The sequence below is a fragment of the Coccinella septempunctata genome, chromosome 7 (assembly GCF_907165205.1).
Source record: "Coccinella septempunctata chromosome 7, icCocSept1.1, whole genome shotgun sequence".
Classification (NCBI taxonomy): Eukaryota; Metazoa; Arthropoda; class Insecta; order Coleoptera; family Coccinellidae; genus Coccinella; species Coccinella septempunctata.
The window spans coordinates 1,639,455-1,663,383 of NC_058195.1; the positions used below are offsets into that span (position 1 = coordinate 1,639,455).

Sequence of the window (23,929 nt, forward strand, 5' to 3'; positions counted from 1 at the left end):
ACGAAACGTTTGCGACCCCGTGTTTATGGGACTTTTTTTTCTTAAACTCACTCAAGGAATCTCCCCTTTTCGTTTGTACGTTCAATTTAGGAACACCCTGTATAGAAGATTTTTGGTGAATCCTGTTGAACACCTTATAATTCCTTCGAATTCGTAATTATTGAATTGAAATTCGAAAACTTCCAACAGAATACGTTTTTGGGGAAAATCTTATCTTCCTTTGCTGTCAGAAGTGCAACATTGCGTTGGACGGGATTATACGACCGTTTCTTTTTATTTCTCCCAATCGTCCTAAAGCTCCGTCCGCGCTACGAAAAGTTTAAATTAAACCTCGTTACAAACTGCCTCCCGCCCACTCTCAATTGTCGGAAATTGAACCGATCGTAAAATCAGCATACACACGGCCCGGCCTAATGAAAAACTACCCGTCCCACTAGGGTCTACGCCGTTGTTAGGGCCCGTTTACGGCGACCTTTCATCCTGAGAAACTGCCGAATTATGCGGGGTTCACTCCGGAGCAACTCCGCGAGAGTTAAGAGATAAACGGAACAGGTTTGAAGAGGATTCGACGATGGAGAAAGATCGTCCATCCTTCTTCTTCCATTATTGATCAGCATTAATAACAAGTGAATAATGACCCATTACTAACAAGTGATTTACGAATGTCAAAATTCTCAAGAAAACGATCACAATACGACCTGAAACATCTCCTGTTCTTTCTCGCCCTTAATTGCTTCATCTGGTCAGTTTCTGCCCTCTTTCAAGCCCATATCTAAAGGCACCAAACGAGTCACAACCAAATTATCACCACTTTCACATCCTGAGAATCTTTCTTCATTAAACACGGGAGAGACTGGCCAGATGGCGCCACGCTACAACTTAAATCATAGGTCGAAGATGACCAGAGAAACTTGGAACAATGGAAGGTCCTCTCGGAATATCCCAAACACCCACTAAATACGTGTTACGATCTAACGCGAGCCATAAATAACCGTTCACTTAGCCGCAGGACGAAACTTGTATAACAGCACGCGTTCCAGGACGGCGGGGGTAACGTTCCCCGACCTCAATTTACGATCCCGACCATCCCTTACAAGTGTTGCCGATCCGCAAGAACTGAAATCGGCGGGCGCCTATACCGTCTGCGATAACAACGCAAAAAGGGGTACACAGAGCGTCAGGTTGCAACAAGTTCACGTGCTATATGTAGTTGTCGGTTCGGTGTGTGCGTTGCCCGTTCGTATTATGGATAAAAAGCTATATTCCGAAGATCAATCCGTTTGATATAATCGGAAAAATTCATCGCCAACGAAATTACTGTAACTCATTTATCTTATTATTTTATTTATTTTTATTTTTTTTTATTTATTTAAAAATTTTAAAATTTATTTTAATATTACCTATTTCGTTCACTAAATGCAAAGGAAATGGTGTATTTTTCTAATAAATAGCACAGTATTTCCTCGGTTAAAATGGTTTATTTAATGCTTAGAAAAGCTCTATAAGCACTTTTTGTTCCGTGTCGTTCGGGCACGCAGTTTCAGAACAAAAAGTGTCAGTAGTTGTCGTTCGTTCTAGACGGAGTAGAGTTTTTGGAATCAACTCTATGAGCCCCAGCTCCCAAGGTGGGGCGCGAAAGGAGTTTGTGTAGAAGTAGGGTTATGAAACGAGACAAACCATAAAAAAACAACTTATAAACAAACTATTCATAAAACTGTAGAATTTCCGTTTAATCCACACTAAGAATTATCTATTCATATACATTTTCAAACAAATTGCATTCAAATTCAAATTTTTCCCATGATTTTTGTGGTCGACATTTGTCATTCGTTCATTCAAAAATTGCCAATTTGTACAGACTCCATTAGCCCTAGCTGATCTGTGATAAAACTCTAGTTCTACTCGCTCTGTACCGGTGTTTACTGGCCGAACGTAGTCTTAAAAGGCGGAATCGGAAAAAATAGTGAAGGATGAAAGGGTTTCTTTTAGCCTCGAGAATCTACTGTTAACCTGTACACAGAGGCATTTGAAGGTGAGGCTTTTTTTTCAGAAGGTAGTGCTGGTCAAAATGAAGCGTTTTACCAAAAATCACCTATACAAAACCTTCAAAGTGATAAAGTTAAAAAAAAAATTTAAAATGATAACTGAAATAGATCCTAATACGACCCTAGACCGTTTGTTAGCTGAATTATCGCAAAGCAATGGGAAAAAACTTATCTCCTGATTCGACCACGTGGTTTCGTTTAGGATATTGGCTCGTTCAATATTTACGTGGTAATGAAAATGGAAACTTAGAATTGCCGAATTGTTTTCATAATTTTTCAGTAAGTTACACGATTTTATGAAATGGCTCATTTCGATACCAACTGACAGAAGAGACTTAGGACATAAGTGTAAAAAATAGAATAATACTCTAAAATCTCACCAATAAAATTTGTCTGAATTATTCACAAATTTTTTCACAATGGGCATCACAATCTTCTTGTTCGAACAATCCAACAATCGTCGTAAAAATGGGATGAAATGGGGAAAAATCAGCACTTTTTCAACAAGAAACTGCCTCGATTTTTTTTCACCCTAAATTGCACGATACAACAATTATGATTCTCTCAAGAGTGGCCTGATGCATCTAATCCGATGAACTTGGTACTGACTTCATTGTCCAGCCATATATTTATCTTTTGTTTCGTTTTTGCGATGCCGGAGTCACCTTCCACAGTCCCGTACTTGAAATTCAATGAAATTTTAACTTCTAGGGGATGTATCTCAGCCATCTTAGATATTTCATATAGACAATTTTTGGTTGAACGACTTATTCTGATGAGTTCTACCTTCTGTCAAAAAAAGCCTCACCTTTGAAAACACCCTGTATACGTGAAATATGACAGAATATCCCCAAAGTATTATTACGAAGGAATATATCAATTTCTTTCATCGGGACGAATCCCAACCCCCTGAAGGGGTGGCGAGACTACAGAGTCGTGGCCTTTCTTCTTCTTCCCCATTGTTACCGGGGCCTCATCGTCGGCGTAATCGGCAGATTTCTGGTCTGCGGAACACAGACAATCGGCGCAAAGAATGGGAGAATTTCAATAATAATTTATCAGCGGAATACCGGCTAGGTATTAATTTCGTATTAGTAGGCGGGGCGCGCGTACGTTTCCGACAATATTATAATTCCCCCATTGTTGCATTGACGCAGGCACAATCAGCAGAAATTCAGCCGGACCGACTGGATGACTCTCGCTCGCAGATATTGCGGATTTTGGTCGGATGGCGTTTTACCGAACGGCCGGAATCGCTGAGGTAAAACGGACGGATTGAGGCTGTTAGCGGTTGCTGAAAACGTGAGGGATTACGTTGAAAATCAGGAGCGTTTTTCATCGCAACGATTTGATCGGTGCTGCAAGTGCTCACCTCTCATGAAAAGTAGTCAAAGAAACCCGGAAATTCTCTAATGCTTCTTTAATATTCAAATAATCCAGTAGATTCGCTATATTAACTTCTGAAGTAGATCAATATAACGGAGCGAATAGTTCCAATAGCATATAGTTCAAATGAGCGGTAGTTCTGGCGACTAGTAGTCGCGATGTCCGTTATTTCAAATACTGCCAATTTTGACGACCTCGATCTAAAGAATCAATGCATTGCAAACACCAACCCCTCTCAACTCCTGCTTCCATTCAAATCCTAACTTCTTCCGCGAGCCAACTGCTTATCTCCAAATTGAACTTCTCCCCCTACTAACACTTGCACTCTCTTCCCGCATGAAGCCCCGGCTAGGTGCAAATGGACGACAAAAAGAGTTATTTATATTTTCCCGACGTATAAATCTCCAACAATTGGAATAACTCCCGGAAAGTTTGCGAAAACGGCTTCCACGTCCGGAAGATCCTGAAAAACAGATTATCCCGCAGGTCCATAAATAACCGGAAGGGGGCTAAAATCAACATATACGAGGCTAGGTGCACGGGGCAGCCGGTATCAGTTCAGATTCCTAACGGGATCGAATGGAATAGATGCTATCTGGACAGTTTTTTCCATTACCTGCTTTCCCTATCTGCCTGATGAATGCCCCCCTTTAGGATCCATCCGTTTGCAGGAAAACGATACTCATTACGACCTTTCGGAGACTTTCTATTGAGTATTCTATCGTCTCTCTCTCCGTTTCCCACTTGGCACAATGAGGTTTGTTGTATTCCGAAACATACGATCCTTTTTATAAGATCCTAACGTTTGCCAATGTGGATTATCACTGCCAAAAGTTGCTTTTAAAGGGTAGAAATCGAAGTTTGAAGTCGCCTCCGATAGTAATATCTAAAATCGCGAAGAAAAGTCGCTGCCAAAAGTCACATCAAAAAATCGCTTTAAAAATATCGCTGTTGAAAGCCGTTACAGAAAAATCGCTATTAAAAAGTCGTTGTAGAAGTCGTTACCACAAGTCGTTATCAAAAGGCGTTATCGAAAGTCGTTGTAAAAGTCGCTATCAAAAGTCGTTGTCTAAATCGCTGTTAAAAGTCATTGTTCGGATAGAGACAAATCTGGAGAAGATATGTTCTTCCGAGTATCGATGACAACATTAGATCGGTACATAGGCACCGAAGAGAACGACCGAACATACTCTAACATAACGTAAACTCCCTAACCTTACACCTAGCCTAGATTTAGAAGAAAAAACCCCTATCAAACGTAGCAAATCCAAAAATTCCGATAAAGTCCGTTCGCGTGAATTCATCGACGATCCTCGACGTCAGATGATGGCGGACCGTCGAGCGCCATGTTTCTTCGGCATCGTTATCGTGCTCGAAGCCCGTAAATATTCACCAAACTGCCGAAAAAGACATCGTTAACATTGACAACCTCATTATACCGCGGCAGTATTTCGAGCCCGATGAATGCCAGGCGATTATAGATTGCACGTGCCCGGACCATAGAATCCCCCGAGATATTCAAAGTAAACTATGCATAGAACGGCGATGACATACAACACGCTCGTAGCGTACGTCTATGTTCGCACACAAAGGGATAAGTCTCCGAAGACCGATAATTCTATGACGATCGATGCCTTATTATTATTATACGGTATACTGGCCTAGTGACTAGTATAATGAACGTGCGTCAGGGGGGTGTACACGGAGGGGGACCACCACCCCAAAATGCGGAACTACCCTTACACAACACATTCTCGGTAGGGTGCATTTTTACACTCGGTCAAACGTTCGTGACACTCGATTCGGAATTATGTGTTGTGATTTATCATCGTTTCATTTCTATTGAGCGTGTTCAGAGTGCGAATCCGATTCGAAACGTTGATTCAATAAGGAACGTAACCCTTCCAGCGATACTTCATGCTTGTCTGTGATCTTAAACAGATAAGCTCCGCCATAGATTACAATTGAATGTAGCAGCATAGAGAGTGGTGTTCTTCACAAGTTCTTGTAACACATAATTTAAAAGTGACAGATTAAACAATTTTTTTCTTTGACATCTAAAATAACTGTCCTCCTGAAATCGTTGAGAGGAAGGGAGGCAACAGAAAACGCATGAATGATGAAAGTTAAAGCTTGAAACCTTGCTCAGTTGTACGCTGTCATCAGATACATGTTTAAATTCGGAATGGAATGAAAGTGCCGCTTGTCAAGTCATATTTTTCCGTCGCGAGCTTCATCAACTAATGAACTCATATGTTCATCTCATCTGTCACGTTGACAAATCAACCACCGGACCATAGATTCCGCCCAATCATTATTCAAGCGTATCGCGCTGAAAAGATACCCTCCTACCATTTCAATCTCCAATTTAAAAGTAACACATGTGACTAACGTGTTAGTCTCTTGAACGACCAGGGGACCATACACACCCTCTATAAATTGGGCGGCAATTTCATAAAACAATGCCACACTTTCTGCTGCCAACTTGGTGAGGTACGGACGTAGTATCTAGTATAGTAATGACGTCATAATTTATTCCGTTATTAGGAAAGAGCTTTATTTTGCGCCCGGGCCGTCGTTAAATCTGTTTTAATTACTTATGGCAGGATGTTAACACCATGTGTTACGAGTGTAACTGGCAAAAACGGAGGGGTCAAAAGCAGCCGCTGGTGTGAAAGTCGAGGGAAGACAAAATATAATTACGATTGAGATTTTCAATTTGTTTCGATCAATAATCACCGTTTTTACGATCGGAATCTCTAATTCGCCAAATCTGATCAAAACCTACAGGAAATGTTCACTTTACCACCATTTTTGGAAATTTTGACAGCTGTCAGTGTCAGTCATGACAGCTGTCAATGTCAGTATTGACAGCTGTCAACGTCAACATGTTTAAATCTATGTGAATGAAATCATTTCTTGTTTCTTTGAACTTATCAAATCCTAGAGGCTTACGGGAGACTTTTCTATGGTTTACGAGCTGGGGCGCGTTCCGCAAAGCCCGGCAAGAATAAGAATCGCATCCCCCCAACTCGCAGCTACTTCACCTATGAACGAGACCGAAGGAAACAAACAATTATAAGCGTTATTGGTCCCGAGGGAGAAACTAACTTGAAAGCTTTCCGAGTATTCCACATTGTTCATTTGAGAAGCGAAGACTGTGCTGTGGGGGGCTAGGTGTAAGAAGGAGGCGGTAGGGGAGGTAGGAGAGAGGGTAGGAGATGAGACTCAGACTCATCTATCACAAAACAACCACAACATGTGCAAGGAGGCTTGGAATTGTGTAGAGGCTCCTTGAAGACGCGAGTTTCGCGAGATTAGAAGGGGATAATAAATATTTGAAACTTCTTGGGAGTGACAGGGGGTAGATTAAAAGTGGGGATGATGCCCCGTTATCGCTGTTGGGGTATGCCAACCATATAAGGATCATTTGAATAATGAACTTTAACGTGGTGGTGTGCCGTTTGCTCCTTGCATTAGCCACAGCGATACTAATTGGTGGGAGGGATAGGAACGTCGAAAAGTCACTCGGCCTACTCCTCACCCATTGCTCCCTGAACCGTTCGCGTCGTTAAAATTCGAATTACAGTTATTTAGGCCCTTTTGTTATTGGCCACCCTGAGAAAAGTCCTCAATGAGGACATAATTAAATAGAAAATAAGCGCCCCCTATCGACCTCCTTTAGAACACCTAGTTTGTGAAAAATTAAACAGTTTAAAAATGCTTCTTCCCTATCGGGAATTGTCCGAAGTTTCCTGGTGAAGGATAAAACCATTGAACAGAGCTTTACTTCAAGAATAACCTCAAATTCAAACGAACAACAGGCGTTAAAAACTGCTGGGGAAATAAGATACCTTCGAATCCCTTCACCAAGACTATCCCTCGAGTTTAAAAACTGAAACACAATCAATTTTCATGGTGAGAAACAAACAGTTTCAACAAATACTCCGAAAACAGATGAAGCATGTTGGTGGAATATTCTATGAACTCTGTTGGAGTTCATAAATATTCATTTCGTTGTACAACCTTCTATGAAGCCCGTATCTTCTATGTACAATATTTCTATGCACCAAGTGACATCCAACTATCCGTCTATGACGAAGTTTACCAACCCTATCGATCGGAATTTCCCTATACTGTCAATCGTTCGACTTTTCATGTTTACGTATGACGAATGCGCCGACAGAACCCAGACAGCCGCGTTTTTTGATGAATTAAAATCTGAAAACTACGGGATTTCAGCACCGGGCCATCGATCTTCCTTTCGATGGTAATACTGAACGATGACCCCCCGTCTGAAACAGTCCGATAGCAAACTACGTCGGTAATTTTGACATATTGCGTCTGGTCCAGCAGTTCTATTTTTCCGCATATACGCCGAATGTAATAAAACGGGCCTTTTTAATACCATCGGTAGCATACCTCTTAAGAGATCTCGATTTCCCTTCGAGCTTTTTCCCCCAAACTGCGTCGATCTTAATATGACAAACACTCAAACAAAGTGACGGAAACCAGAGGCCGCGCCGGCTATCTGCGGCCCTTGGGAGAGACCCACGTGATACACGTAAGAAACCGCCGATAATAGACCTTTCATATCTGGCCGTCGGGGACGCCAAAACCAACCCTGACAGTTGAAGGGCCTCCTGCGGGAGAAGCGTAGGGAAATTTGGACGGGACGTGATCCTATCAGGATGGTCAGAGTTCTCCCAGATATGCCGGCTCAATTTGTCTGATAACGATATGAGAAAACGCGAGTTTCATGCGAGAATCAGAAGTGACAAAGACACCTTGTGTTCAGGGAGAAGTCATCCAACTAACGAGCATCGTTGTCAAGTAACCGATGAAATATTGACAGTTGACACTTCCAACCGTCAAACGTCAGCTGTCAAAATTCCACAACCTACTTCTATGATCGAAATACGTAGACATGGACGTACTGAACAGAACTGCCCAATTTTTCAGAGCGAATTCGTCGCCGTGTCGTAACCATCAGTGTCGCCAACCGCGAAATTTCAATATCTCATCCTCCGTGCGTTCATCGTCCGACAAGCTCTTTGATATCCCCCGTTCATTAACGCAGATAACAACCGATATATTTTCCGCGACTTGGATTCATCTCCTTGTCGACATGACGAGCCTCATAAATAACCCACTTCGGACCGCGTTCAATTGTTGTCGCCCGGCACTCTTTGATCTTCTGGTTTCGGCGTGTCGCTGACACAAGCCCACTCGCGCCAAATTCCGAGTGTCACGTGATAAACGCGTGTCGTCCTGTGCGTGAGTCATCGGAGCGGGGAATTTATAGTTTTGTTTGTAATTAATAGGCCTCTACGGGGTGAGCATCGGGATTACAGGGTGGAAAAAGATATCTGACGCCGCTCGGACGTCGGTCGCGATAAGGAATAACGTTCTCGCGTATCGGCAGCTGGATTAGAAAGTTATCCGACCTTTAGCGCGGTCTTGAGGGACTTTCCCTCTCATTAAACGAATCTCTGCCCCATTTGTAGAAGTAAGTCTCTGCTAATATGTTAGTAGGTGGCTTTGGTGAGATTGCTGTCATCTGAAAACAATAACTAGAGTGACAGGTTCCACGTGTTTCACCCCGTACATGCAGAGAACGTCTCAAAATCCATTTCAACCATTCCTTACGCAGCACAGTATTTCAAGTTGATTTTGGACTGCCTCCACTGCGCAAACAAGAAGTATTTGAGGTTCTGATAAATGTCCTTGGAAATGGACCAAGAAACCTTTTGAAAGGGCTGTTATCGTTACTGAATCAGACAGCAGGTGGCATAATTTCCTATAGCTGATTGATTAGAGCATCAAGTCCAGGTCTCATCTGAGCCACGTGAAGTTAGAAGAATCTGATCTAGCTAGAAATAAACAGTAGCAACACGGATATGCATGGACTTCGATGATTGAAGAATCATCGTCAATAAACCAGCTAGGCAGCTTATGACTAACACTAAGTCTCTAGTAGCAAGGCTATGGAACATCAGAGTCTAGAGGCAAAGAGGGTTGAAGCCCAGGAAGCACCCACAAAGTCAGTGAATCTACCTCCTGCTCTCAGGTGTCCCATGCTGATTCTAATGGTCCATCACTTTCGTTATGCTCTTCATAAATACCTATTGTGCCCCGGCTCCAGCTCCAGAGCTCCAAGGCATCTTTCCTCCCATACTTTTTTCGTCCAAGACATCCTTTGTGGAGGCAATGGAACCAGGTGAACAGAAGTTTCCTCGCCTTCCTCCCAGAATCAACACTTTTAAGTTTCTGATAAGCCTAATCCCATCGAATGATTCCTAAAGCGACCTGTGAGGAAGCCAGTGAGGAGGCGTATTATCCAAATACTTCTTGGATCTTGCAGTTTCAAAATCCCGAAGGAACTGTTTGAAAGGATCCATTCCTGGAAGATTCCTCAAGAGTTTTTCTCCCCTCTCCCAAAACTCTTTCTTACCGATGCATTAAATCAATCTGAAAAACCGTCCGCGAATCGATACCATTCATTTAAGCCAACAAAGCCGCGGTAATAACGAACGAACCAAACAAAGACACACAGTCGCAGCTTCCAACATCCAACCCATCCAACTCCTAATTGAATTAGAATGCCGCGCGCCAACCCGTCTGTCAAGAGGCGAGCGATACAGCGCCATCTACCGAATTAAACATCACATTCCGCTGTTACGGCTGTCAAACCCGAGATCCATCTAGCTGGCTGGATGCTCACCGTTTCGCGCAGAGTCGCGAAGGATCAATTTTTCACCGTAGGAAAATAGAAAGGGGGTCCAACGTATGAAAAATAGCGGATATTTCGAATCGTAAGTGGATTCCGGGGTGAAGATGGTAGGTGGAGATTTGCCCGATGTTGATTTGTGGCTTCTGGTATACCTACTGTAGAACTTATGAGACTTCGCGAAGCTTCAATGTCCTGTCGAACAAAGCGGGGTTATAAAAATCCTTGAACGAGCTGAGGAGTAATGATAACAGCGAAGTTTCGGACAAAAATCGTCCCAGATCAAAGATTCCTTCCAAAAAAGATGCAGCTAGCTTGTTTACTAAAGGTTACGAGAAATGACCACTAACACTGACAACGAACACTACAAGACTATCCAACTAACAGAAAAAAAAACAAAATCTAATAACGAAATAACAAACTGGTCAAGAAATTAAAGAACTAGGGAATAAACGAATTCTCGAAGCAAAGAAGTAACAAGATTATTGAATTAGAAATAGATTAAGTGACGAACTATTTTTTTTTTCAACTTGAAAAATGAAAATAATCAACGAAAAGACCAATAAACCAATATAATAATAAAAAAAAGAAACTAACCAATCGAGAAACATATCAACTAATAGACAGAGTATAAACTCTGTAAAAACTAGCATAAAAACAGTGCAAATACAGAAAGTGATGAATAATATTGACATTACACGCATACTGACATATTTTGTACACGGTGTAACAAACATAGACTGGCGGTAATATTGAAAAAGAACTTCTCCCACCGCTAGCTTAGATCAAAACCCGCCAGCATCATAGGCACCTACCCACCAACCATAGAAAATTCCCAACAAAGCCACCCTGTCGCGTTTTCGACCCTCGAAAGAAACAACTATCCGAGAAAATCCCTCTAAACTTGTTCCGTTTTCGCAAATCTCACACACGCGGGTTCGCCGACAAACTCCCTTAATGAATATAGTTCGAATCCCCGGCCTACTCCGTCTCGGAGTAAGAAGAAGAAGAAAACCCGCAAGAACGCACCTCGTAAACCGACGAAAGTGAGTTTACCCGTCACGCATCCCTTCCAATCCGGACGGGACTCTTCTATGAATATTTAAAATGCTCGTTAAAGTTCTGTGATTTCACGGAGCGCGGACAGCGATGGGGGGTGTAGCTTTCAATTTGGCCCAAATGGGGATTTACGCCAGTTATGTATCTCGTACGTTGACTGGTTACGTATCGGTTCTTATTAAGCGTGAGGAGAATCTGCTAAGAAGAAAGTGGTAATTGACGCTGATCAAACGTTACGCGTCGTGTTTTTTAACATATACGAATTCTAGTTAGCCTAGACCAGTTCCATGCATAAAAAATATTGCGTTACCGTAGCAACGAACAATAACTCATCAGAAGTGTCAGTGTGAAGTTTGAGGTCATAAAAGTAAACCAGAGTTACGCAATGAATTAAAAGAAAAAAGATGTACACCGAAATTGTGAAAATCGAAAAATTGTAGTATCCAGGCATCATCAAGTACCTGTATTTAAAAGGGTTTTATAGTAGGCTAAAAATTCTTCAATACATCCTCGTAGACGTCTTAGATGCAACGTTACAAAATCTAACGAGCACTCATGACGTTCTATCATATATATGAAAACGTGTTTGCTTCCAACTCCAAACTTTGCTTTGAATTTCTCTTCCTTCCGAGCATTTTTCGAACGCACCTTGTACCCTCATCGCGTCGTAGTCGACAGAATATGCACGCAAGGTCGAAATTCTGTGGCAGAGCGATATTCTATCGACGCAGTAGATTTCCTATCGAGAATCCGGTGGTTCCCTGGACGTTTGTTTTATTTTATTAATCTTTGTTTTGTCGCGGTTACGTGACGAATATCATTGGACCAATTCGATGTGAAAGTCTCCAGCGAATTTTATTCTAGTGTAGTATAGTTGATTAGGTATGTTCTGATCGCCTCCTTTGATGCCATTCGCAGTAGGGACGGTATAGGCCATTTTGGATGAAATGGAAACTACGCCCGTAAGTTGTATTTGATCGTATATTTGCCTAGTTTCGATTTGATGAGTATTAAAAAATGAGATACAGCTTTTTGACTTTGACCAATGAAACCGTTATTGACTTTTATCAGATAATTTCGGAACTATGCACGATTTATTACCCAACTTTCTCATTTTCAAATTTTAATAAACGTTTTTTTATTTCCGCGCATGTAATAGAAATGGATTGGTATGTTTTCTAGAACTCTAATCGATAAATACGAGGTTTGTAAAGAAAGTAATGGGAGCGCAGTGACCACCCTTGTCAGTTATCGTGATTTTATGATTGCTATCAGTTATATAGTTTGGTAAGGAAGTTACGTTTCACTGAGACCTTAAGGTCAAAAACTCTTCTCCAGACTTCCAATGAACTCATTGAACTCCAGTATCTGAGAGGGCTTCAATAGGTCCTCATTTCTCCTATACTTTTTTCGTCCTAGACCTTCCTTGCGCAGGCTCGCAACAGCGATGCATTCTGTAGCCAGGTGAACAGGAGTTCATCCATTCCTGGAAGCTTCCTCCAAAGCGTTTCTCTTTTGGTCTCTTTCTTCTCTAGAAGAAGACTCTCTTTCTTCTCCAGGTGCATTTTCCTATACCACAGAAAGGTTCTGGGCCAGTAAGAGGCAAGTGTTTCGTTTTCTTTGATTCCAGGAACCCAGACTAAAGAGACCTTGTGTTTCTTGCCTATTTCATTATGTTTTCTTTGAGTCATAGCACCTTTGAGTCGATGTTTTAGGAGTCCAGTGCTTTGATAGCTTCGTTCATCAAACCTTTCATTCTGTACTACTCTGAATGTGTTCCGAATCCAGTAGCTTGTGTGGTACTCTATTCTTGATCAAGATGTCACTGAACCAAATATATTCTCACAATGATTCTTCCATTCATAACTGAATAATATTCTACTGGACCTTTTTTTCAGACTATATCCAGAGAGAAAGCTTGTCCAATATGCCAAAAACCCCTGAGAAAACCCACCTACAAATGCCTAAGGGGCCACCTAGTATGCGGCTGCTGCCTGACAACCTTGACCACGCCCTGCCCTATCTGTTGCGAGCCGATCATCAAACCACCACCTAGAAAACCTACAAACAGCCTGAACCAAAAGACCGCAACCAGCCCCAACCAAAACACCACACTCAGCCTCAACCAAAAGACCACACCCAGCCCCAACCAAAAGACCGGAACCAAATGCCAGTACGCACTCAGGGGCTGCAAATTCCTCCTGGAACCACACGAAGTGGAACCCCACCACCTGGAGTGCAGATTCAGGGATTTCGCGTGCGAAGGCGACCTCTTCGACTGCTGGACCTGCGCCTGGACCGGCAGATACGACCAGATCCAGGACCATTTCAAGGCAGAGCACGAGGACAGCACCCTGATGACGTTCAAGACCGAGGCCATGCTCCACGTGGACTTGAACGAGGACTATCGCAACATCAGCCTGATCGACTACAGGGACGGTCAGAACTTCTTCTGGTACAAGTGCAAGGTGGACACGCTGAACAGGATGTTCTACTCGACGGTGCAGCTCATAGGGACCAGGCAGCTGGCTCCGAAGTACTGCTACGAGTTCGAAATCTTCCGGGGTCCGGTGAGGAAGATCAAGGTCACGGAAACGTGCGACAGCGACGCCGTATACGTGGAGAACATCTTCGAGAACGAGAACTGCGTGGCTATATCCTTCGACACACTCAAGAACTACCTGGACGAGGAGGGGAATATGAGGTTTAGGTTTAGGATCATGAGCATCAAGAAAAATTGAGTTGGGGGGAGGGTTTATGAGTACCACTCCGTTTTTACGTACACATTTTTCAGAATTATTGTTTTTGTACAATTCATTTTTTTTATTATCTTGTCTATGTTAATTCAGAATTTTTTGTATTTATGTATTTTCCAAAGAAATGTTTATTTTCTAGGTTTGTACCTCATGAGTGTTATACAATTCAGTACGAACTCAAATTTAAATATAATAATAACTATAATAAATGTATTTAAGGCCAATATTATAATATTGATTGTAACTAATGTATTATGATCACTATGATTTCATTTTATGTTTGTATCGATAAATATTTCTTATAATGTACTCAGTTTTTTTCATCCACTTAAAATCATTTATCCTTTGATGCAAGAATAAGAAGGGACGTGTTCTGTGTTCGTGCCGATCTCTATTGAAAAAAACTGACCAACTTATGTGTCGACACGTTTTCCGTTAGTTTTCATGTCTTATCGTTTAAACCGAACATCGTGTTTTAAGTGTTGTTGAAATATTTGTTCAGAAGAAATATGGTACGTTTTTGTCATTTGCCTAACTCGTTTTCAGAACTGGCTCAATCATTCTCCGAAATATACGAGGAGAAAAACCTCAGACTACTTCAAATGTTCATTAGGCTATCATGAGATTGATGAAATTTTCCATCGTAGATATGAGATATGTTTATCATTTGGATTCATTAGAGTGATTAAGAAGTGAGGGTAGGTCCATGAAATCGGAGTAGATATCGACTGTTTAAGTACCTAAAAACAATTTGATATACATTAATTGTTTTATGGATGATAACACTTGTTTCGCAGTTATGTATAAAGTTATCATGAGATTTAGTCTATATATGGGTCGCACATGATTTGGAAGGAATATCTCTAATTTTCACGACAGGTAGATTCTCATTTTTGGGGAGGTATCTTTCGAAATTTTCATGAATCAATCCAGAGGGAAACAACACTCTTGAGGGTAATAAATGAGTCACGTAATTTCGAGAAAAATTCAATCCTCCTCTCAAAAATGCTAGAATTTTTCCATTTTACTCTTATTGAATATTATAATCTTATTGAAAGTTATCGTAATCATGAACAACTCTTTTCGAAACCGCTCACAGGGGAAAGTCTAGCTGGTGGAAGGTAAAATTCAGGTCGATTCAGCGGAATTTTTTGATCGAAAATTAATGACATTTCCTCACACGATACTTGTGCCAATACACAATAATCAGCCAGTCCCTAAAAAGCTTCACAAGTTTATTCACCAACGTGCGAAACATCGTACTGAGATTCCCGCTTGAACGGACAGATGGCGCTAGAGAAAACATTATCTCGACAGTATCCGGCATTTCGTTAAGTGAGAAATTCGACACAATGTATCAAATTATGATTATATGTGGAACCTTTTTAATTCTCTCCGTTCTTTCTCCAGGAAGCTCCTCCTGTGGAAGTTGGCAGCGACAATGCCCCCAACTATGGTACGTGCATGGAATGCGGTCCCATACGCTACCGAAGCAATCGGAACTTCTGCGGCAATCACCACCAGTTCTGCGACTTCTGCTTCCACAACTTGGTCTTACCGCTGGGCTGCCCCGTGTGCAACCAGATAAGATACGAAATGAACAGCGTATACTGCCCCAACAGGACCAGAGGATGCGACTACGTACGACAAAAAGACAACATGGGCGATTTTAATATGCACAGCGATGGGTGCAAATTGCGCTTTTTGAAGTGCGAGTGCAGTCACTTCGGCATAAACAAGTATGTAGAAGTAATTGAGCAGTTCGTCAGCATCTGCTCTTTTTCGATGGAATGGTCTTTCCGTTGATACCCCGAGCGATGGTGGTCGGCTAGTTCGATTCAGACCGTAACATTTGTTGATTTTTTTCATAATCCTTCTGACAAAAATGATGTATTTTTTATGAAATATCTTGAAACGTAACGTTTTAAAATAATCATTTCAACCGTTTCCCAAAAAAAAATTATTTCAAGTACTTAAAAATGAAAATGGCTTAAAGCGTTTTGTGTCAATTGCACAAGCTGTCAACGTCGACTGAAATATGCGTTGATAATAAAGGACAACAAATACATTATCTTGATGAGATAGGCAAAGACGGCTGTCTATGAAGTCTGCGACGAACAAGGAAGGTCGTAGAATTTAACGGGATTTTTATGGCCGGTTGCTGTTGAGGCCCGCCAGAAAGTACGCGCCTTATGATATAAATAAACAGCTGTTATTTAATAAACAAGCTGATCGGACATTGTTCTTTTTATTTTCTAATAAATTGTTGTCAAATCGTAAACTTGAAACAAAGCGATTTAAATTTTAAAACTCCATATTTGAAGATTGATTTTGAATAGTTTCCGTGGTGAATTTGAAAAATTTATGAATGAATTTGTATCTGGGGGTTGTCAGGGACGAAGATTGAGATTTTTCGATCGAAAATGAAAAATTCAAGATGGCGGCTCCAATATGACGTACGAGGTTCGATTCCATTCGAAATTGGTATTTGTGGGTTTCCGGGGACGGAGATGATGATTCAAGTGGCAAAATTTCAAATTTCAAGATGGCGGCTACAATATGGCGGACGAGTTTCTTAATTATGATCCGATTTCATTCGAAATTTGTGTCTGGGGGTTTTCGGAGACGCAGATCATGATTCTCCTATCGAAATAACAGAATTCAAGATGGCGGCGTCAATATGGCGGATGCGTTTTGTATTTATCACCCGATTCCCTTCAAAATTTGTATCTGGGGGTTTTCAGGGGCGAAGATTGAGATTTTTGGGTCGAAAATGAAAAATTAGGAGTATAAGTAGAATCGCAGAAGCTTTCAAAAAAATTTTCTTTGGGTTATTTCTGGAGATTAATCCACCGTTTCGTACACAGCTGCTGTTGGTACGGAGGCGTCGCCGATATAGAAGCCCACTTCAGGAAAGATCATCCCGAGCTGATCGACCTGGTGAAGAACGACGGGGAGAGCGTGTTGCCCATAGAGCTGGACCAGACCCACAGGACCCTCCAACTCATCCCCATCGACGACGACGTGTTCTTCTACAAGCACCTATTGGACCTGACCAAAAAGAAATTCTACGTGATGGTGCAGCTGATCGCTCCGCAAGATTACGCCAACCGCCACTTCTTCGACTACAAGATCAAGAAGGCCGACGGCGACTTCAACATGATCGGGATGTGCCACAGCGACTCCAGACCGTGCGAGGAGATCTGCGATTACGGAAAATGCGTCGTGCTCACGCTCAAGAAGTTGACCAGCTACGTGGTCGACGGCAAGTTGAGGTTCGAGATCAAGATCACCAAGGTGTAGATTTGCGGTCGATTTTTAATTATTATTGTCGTTATATTAGGAAGTTTTATCTGCAGTTTTTACTATTGATGTCTTTTTATGCTAATTTGAATAAATAATTTTTATATGAAATGCATATTTGGTCCTTTAAGTAATTCGTACTCCCCATGCATGTTTAATGAGTGAACTTAAGAAACTAGAAGAGCTAGAGCAAAAGAGACGTCACGTTTCTTCCCGCTGAAAAAGCCCTCATCAGTTTTGCTCTAGCTCGAATTTGAGACATCCTGTACATCTTTTTTCGATAGCGAGTTATCCTTCAATCTCAACTTTCCAGATCTCCAACGGTCAACTGGTAACAAGTGTGCGACCATGGGAGATTTTATTATTTCCGTAGGAAAAACCGATATATTTTCTCCTGGTAATATTAACTGCGACGGGGGCAAAAGCCCCATATGCCACCGGCATATGCGAAAAAATGGATGTGTTCATTAGGTACAGCGACAGAGGGCTTCAGCTCTCCGGCGGGTCTGTACGTCCACTAAATCACAACACTGCCAATATGCCTTCTTGTACAGGCTGCGCCGAAAAACTGGAAATAACGACTAAAGAAACAACTTGGCCAGTGGCGGATTTGCTTTAAGGGGAAGTAGGCCAGATATTAGGGGTAACAAATCGTGAATTCCCAAAAAGATTGGGGTTAAGACCAAAGGGTTGTGCCGAAATGGATGAAATTCTCAGATTTATAACTAGAAGAGTTGCTCTTTCAGAATATGTATCGCATTTAAATCTGCAATAATTTTCCTGGAAGAAAAACTACTCCGAAAAATTCCCGAAAAGATGTGTACAGTTAAAACTTCCTCAAGACCGAACGGTTGTGCCGAGATGTATGAAATCTTGAAAGTTACCACAAGAAGAGTTGCTCTTTCAGAATATTCATCGCATTGAGATATACGACAATTTTGTGAGTGAATTCAACATTCTAGATGGCAGAGAGAACTGGCAGAGATCAGAAGCAAGGAAGGAGGCAATCATCACTTTGGAGGGAGTTCTAAGTTAATCAACGAAAATAATTCAATTCACCGAGATGCGATGATTTAATACAGGGTGCGGCAGAAAAGATTGACGATTTTCGAAGGGTAGGTGCGGGAGGGCTCTTTGTGTTCCTCAGGGTCTGTAGTTTTACATCTAAACCATGATTTGTACCGGAACGCATCAAGTCTCCACCAATTGTCGCCAAACACCAGAAAAGACTTTCTATAACTTCTTCAGGTTCTTCCCAATCCTAACCTCGAAATTCTCGGTAATAAAACGGGCAATATAACCGACATATATCAACCCGACCAGATCCCATGCATAATCTACGGTCCCATCCATACCGGGTAACAAATGGCGGGAAATATAGGGCCTAATGCGGCGCCATCTCTCTACCGAAATCTCGTGAACGTGCCTTTTTTCTTTATGTCGAATATATCGCGCACCTATTCGCACGTTTTCCAGAATCTATTAGGGGCAAATCCTCCATATGCGCGACGTTTTAGCGTCTTCTGAAATATTAGCATATTTCTCGAGGGGGTGGGGGAGAGATGCCGTAACTTCCTGCAGCATATCCATAACCTTTAGTTTGATTTAGAGGGGGCGCCAGGTGCGCGAAATAGCCCCGGAATATCTCGCGTCGGTAACGGCCACGTTCCGTAATTTTTAGACGGATGAGGGGAATCATCGATTCCTCTTCTCATTCTTTAATGTTTGGTCCGGATTGCCTCGAAATACTCGATGTTAAAACGTAACCAAAAGTTTTAGTTTCCAATAGAAAACTTCACAATCTCACTAGCAAGATCCTATCCCCCGTCAAAGCCCCCCTAGAAAACTGGTAAGGGAGCACGTTTCGCGCCAATCCGTAATCTCCAGATTTCATGTTTTATCCAAATAGAATCCAAATGTCATCGATGCCGAAAGGATAAGTCTGAGAGAGAGAGGCCTGTCAATATGTATGAAGTTGGTGTGCCGCGTGAATTCCTGAGTAGTTGTTGGCCGCGTGTTTCATACATATGGGATTATCGGGGGTACCGATGACTTTGCGCCATTTTTTTATGCGTTCGTGGGCATCTCGATGCGGCAGGGAGCCGCATAGCATTCGACGCAGCTCGAGGGAAATAGAGAAAAATCACTTATTTGATATCGATACAATCAATTGATTATTGGGTTTCGCGATACGCAAGTTATTTGTGCAAACAATTGCGAGAAATATGTTGAAAATTGAAAACAATTCCTATCAATCCAAAGCATAAAGTTTGGTTGCCATGGAAGCAAGCTCGTTGCTATGAAAGCAAGTACGTTCCTATGGAAACAAGTTCGTTGCTATAGTTACAAGTTCGTTGCTATGGATACAAGTTCGTTGCTATGGAAACAAGTTTGTTGCTAAGGCAGCAAGTTCGTTGCTATGGAAACAAGTTTGTTGCTAAGGCATCAAGTTCGTTGCTATGGAAACAAGTTCGTTGCTATGGTAGCGAATTCGTTGCCAATAAAGCAAGTTCTATCAAATTAGAAAAATCGAAAAATGCTGTTCAAAGAGGTGTCGCCTCGCTAGGTTGAAAATTGTTCAACCAAGGACATAAAAAAGCAGAAATTGCAGGGCGAAAGATCGACAGTTCATACTCCCTACTGCTTCTTCGATGTCACGGGACGTCTTGAACGACCAAAGTGCTCCGTTCTCAACGTTCTCGTGTAACATGACGGCTTCCTCGTATAAACATTAAACGGGACTCGCCTCAGAGGATGCTGCACGTAAAGGGGTTGTTCTCAAGGGATGGGAACCAACCGCCGAAACTAACTGGCTGTCACACTTTAACAGTTTGTCCCGATCTCAACTGGACGGACAGGCGTGGGTCAAAGTTGGCTCGGTTTCAGAATCCGGATTGTATTTCAGGTGATTCGTCCTTTTTCCGAATATACGAGAAGAAGCGACAGTCGAAAAAAAATATGGGAGGGATTATTTATCGAAGGGTTCGCAAAAATTAGTTTTATTTTCTATGGTACAGATTTATCTATGATACGCCGCTCAGTGTTCGACCACTGAGGTAGAAATCAAAGTATAATACTTTTTTCTATGTATAGTAAAAATGCCATTCTTTTCTGTATCACACATAGAGACAAAATAATTGTCACTAATGTCAGTCATATTAACAAAAATGAATGTTATAAAAACTTTACCATTACTTCTTCGACAAAATTCGAGTACCAAAAAACCAACTACAACCGAATTGACAAAACTCTTCCATTCCTGCATTTCGAATTGCAGAAAGAAGTCTCACCATGATTGCACCTATCCACCACAACCTCCATGTAAGTAAAAAAAAAACACGCAAAAAAGGGAATATTTCAGGGGTACCAACAAAAAATTCACCGATATATTTTGAATTGGTTTCAGCTGGCGGTTACAAGCCCTACAAGTTCCTCTTCTGGCTAGCTGCGGTGCCGGCGATAATCGGTATGTCCTTGTGGAATTACAGGGAGTACGAACACAAGAAAAAATGCTACCAACGTCCTCCCTTCGTGAAGTACCCCTACATGTACAGACGCACCCACAGGTTCATGTGGGGCGACGGAAACAAAACGCTTTTCCACAACAAGGAGAAAAACGCCCTGCCCGAAGGTTACGAAGATTAATATGCGCCGGAAAAACTAATATTCCCTTATCAGTTCAAAACGAAAAATTTTAGTAATAAATCGAATCCGCCATCTACCGACTGTCCCCCAAACCCGAATGAAAAAGTCAATAATCAAGCTAAGATTATTACAGAAATCTACTGCTCGTTTGGTATTTTTATGTCTACTGTTTATTTGATCTACCGTTAGAGTCCTTCTCTGTTCTATGGTTCAGTGGTGCCAACCATCACTTATGACAAAGAAGTTTTCAGAACATAGAATCATACTCTATGCTGTAAGATTATGTTGATAACACTGACTTTTCGATCAAAGATCATAGAGTTAACCTAACTTATAATCTTTGCTTTCGAATTCTAACCTCACATTTACTGTTTACTTTTACTTCAATATATTTTTAAGGATGTCTAAAAAATGCTACTTACAATGCCTCTTGAACGAAACAAAGAAAATAATAATGCCAGAAAATGAAACCGTAATACTAGGGAGAAATCCAGTCACAGCTGTAGAAGATTTACATTTATCCAGGAAACATCTTGAATGTAAGGCTGAATTTAACCCCAACAAACTCATGGTAAAGACCATTGGAAAGTGCTATTCTGGCTGTAACGGCTACGCATTAATGCTAAACGAAACTTACACCTTAAGACATGGCGATGTTTTAGAACTGAGATTAGGATACCATAAATTCAAAGTGGTATTCGAAACACCCGATATGAAAAATGATGAACCGTCCAATAAAAAGCCTAAATTTCCCATATTCAATATGCAAAAACATAAAACGGTTTCGAGCTCGAGTCTGTCTAACATCAGTGGTAAATGGGAGTGTATAGACGATACTGAATTGTTAGTTTTCACACCTGAAGATTGTCCTCCACAACCCAAAGTAGCTTCATTTGATATAGACGGAACAATCATAAAAACCAAGTCGGGCCTCAGGTTTCCTAAAGATAAGGACGATTGGGAGATGAACATGAACGTAGTGCCAAAAACTCTTAAAGAACTGTATGAGAAACAGTATAAAATTGCATTTTTCACCAACCAGTCCGGTGTAGGGAAAGACAGTGATAAAATAAGAGATTTCAAGTACAAAATCGAGAAAATAATCTGTGCCCTATCGATACCAGTGCAAGTTTTCGTGGCCCTAGGAAAAGGTATATACCGTAAACCTTCAATCGGAATGTGGAATATACTATCGGACTTAAAGAACGGAAACGTTGGAATAGACATGGAAAAATCTTTTTACGTCGGCGACGCGGCAGGAAGGGAGAAAGATTGGGCTCCGAAAAGGAAGAAAGATCACTCCAGCGCCGACAGACTCTTCGCCCTGAATTTAGGCCTGAAATTTTACACCCCCGAGGAATATTTCTTGAAATCCTCCCCGAACCCATTCAAAATGCCACTTTTCGACCCGCGCAACCTGAAAATCGTCGAATACCCCGATTATAGCAAAAAAAGTCACGACATCATCCTCATGGTGGGTAGTCAAGGATCCGGCAAGAGTCATTTTTGCAAAACCGAACTGATGCCGAAAAACTACGTTCACATCAACCGTGACACGCTCAAATCTTGGGAAAAATGCGTTCTTATGCTCGAACAATGCATTAGCAAGGGAAAAAACGCGGTCGTGGATAACACCCATCCGGATAAAGCGAGTAGGAAGAAGTACATCGATATAGCCAAGAAACACAACGTACAGTGCAGATGTTTCGTCATGTCGACAACCTTCGAACACTGCAGGCATAACAATAAGTTTCGAGGACTAACGGATAGATCCCACGAGGTAATCGGAGATATGCTGTTGTATTCTTACAGGAAAAAGTTCGAGGCTCCTGATTTATCAGAGGGATTCTCCGAGATCCTCAATATACCTTTTAAACCGCACTTTGAATCAGAAAATAGTGAAAGATTATATAGGATGTTCCTATTGGAATCGTGATATTTGTATATGTGTTGAGTGAAATCGAGATCTGATTGATTTGGTGATAATTGTGGAGTTATTTTATACAGAAATGATGTATCTTATTTATTTTAAACTACCTAATATTCTTGGAAATACATGAAGAATCTCAAAAACCTTTTAAAATATCGCATTTATTGCTAGTTAAGAGTGTTTTAGTGATGGAAAAAAAATTATCAGAGGAAAGTTCAAGTGAAGAAATTAATTAGAATCAAACCGTTTAAAGAGAAAAGAGGAATATGGTAGTGTGAGGAATTTTAGGAATAAATGATAAGATAAGGAAGATATGAAGAACGAGAACAAATCAATAATCACACCTCTCTTCAAATCTCTTTATTTCAATGATCCATCTTAGATGACGAAAAATGTTGGAACTTAATGTCAACACAACTTATTTACAAAACTCACTGACGAAAATCCCACTCTCCAGACCACTAGGAAATATTCAAAATCTGACCGATTCGCTATAAAATTAAGTAGAAATCTAAGGCGTAAAGAAAACTTTTGAATCAACTAAAATCGAATAAATAAACTAGTTTTACTGTTCAGACTATGACATCGTTGTTTATTATTGAAAAAGGTATCTATAATGTCATCTCAAACATGTTCCAACGCATTCTGCAACAGAAAAATCTGATATGAGAATTTTTCATTATATCGGAGAAATCTTGGGTCGTTCGACTTGAATAAACCTTTAGTCTTACTTTGGAATAACCGACTCCAAATAATTGAGTGTGATGTATGAAATTCGTCCTCTATTCATTGATGCATATACTAATTTCGTGAGGACGGAGTTGGGGAGGCAAGACGGGGGAAAAAATAGCTCATTTAAAAGATTCTAAAAAGGCCTTATTTGATTGTACCGCTGCGTCTCGTCGGCCACGAAAGGAAACAAACGAAACCTATCACTTCGAACCGGGAGACCGATCAAAATGAACGAAAAACCAACACAAACACGCATGTAAACAAATCCACGCTCACAGAAAAAGAGAAATTTCAGGTAAACTTCAATTTGACCAAAAAACTTAGGTTTGACACAACCGAGATT

The 23,929-nt window shown here is 41.2% G+C and overlaps 5 protein-coding genes across 7 annotated transcripts in view; 4 read left to right on the forward strand and 1 right to left on the reverse strand.

Annotated features, from left to right (window-relative positions):
* Positions 1 to 23,929, reverse strand: part of LOC123316876 (nuclear protein localization protein 4 homolog) — a 61,614-nt gene that overhangs the window by 18,290 nt on the left and 19,395 nt on the right. For 2 of the 3 annotated variants that reach the window (XM_044903145.1, XM_044903147.1), the window contains exon 10: positions 23,200 to 23,499. The exons of the other annotated variant lie outside the window; for it this stretch is intronic. The gene's annotated coding sequence lies outside the window, so the exon portion shown is untranslated. Of the gene's footprint in view, positions 1 to 23,199; positions 23,500 to 23,929 lie in introns of those variants that run through there. 3 annotated transcript variants of the gene reach the window in all.
* LOC123316887 (E3 ubiquitin-protein ligase SIAH1A-like) lies at positions 11,949 to 14,285 on the forward strand. Its single transcript, XM_044903162.1, has 2 exons — positions 11,949 to 12,182; positions 13,119 to 14,285. Exons 1-2 carry the CDS (start codon positions 12,168 to 12,170, stop codon positions 13,959 to 13,961), a joined length of 858 nt encoding a protein of 285 aa, XP_044759097.1. The 5' UTR covers positions 11,949 to 12,167; the 3' UTR covers positions 13,962 to 14,285.
* Positions 14,339 to 17,390, forward strand: LOC123316888. The gene is made up of 3 exons (XM_044903163.1): positions 14,339 to 14,488; positions 15,387 to 15,715; positions 16,844 to 17,390. Exons 1-3 carry the CDS (start codon positions 14,486 to 14,488, stop codon positions 17,277 to 17,279), a joined length of 768 nt encoding a protein of 255 aa, XP_044759098.1. The 5' UTR covers positions 14,339 to 14,485; the 3' UTR covers positions 17,280 to 17,390.
* Positions 20,408 to 20,998, forward strand: LOC123316896 (cytochrome c oxidase subunit 6A1, mitochondrial-like). Its single transcript, XM_044903171.1, has 2 exons — positions 20,408 to 20,600; positions 20,686 to 20,998. The coding sequence occupies exons 1-2, from the start codon at positions 20,426 to 20,428 to the stop codon at positions 20,922 to 20,924; spliced, it is 414 nt and encodes a 137-aa protein (XP_044759106.1). The 5' UTR covers positions 20,408 to 20,425; the 3' UTR covers positions 20,925 to 20,998.
* Positions 21,245 to 23,007, forward strand: LOC123316881 (uncharacterized protein F21D5.5). The gene has a single exon (XM_044903153.1). The coding sequence runs from the start codon at positions 21,325 to 21,327 to the stop codon at positions 22,858 to 22,860; it is 1,536 nt and encodes a 511-aa protein (XP_044759088.1). The 5' UTR covers positions 21,245 to 21,324; the 3' UTR covers positions 22,861 to 23,007.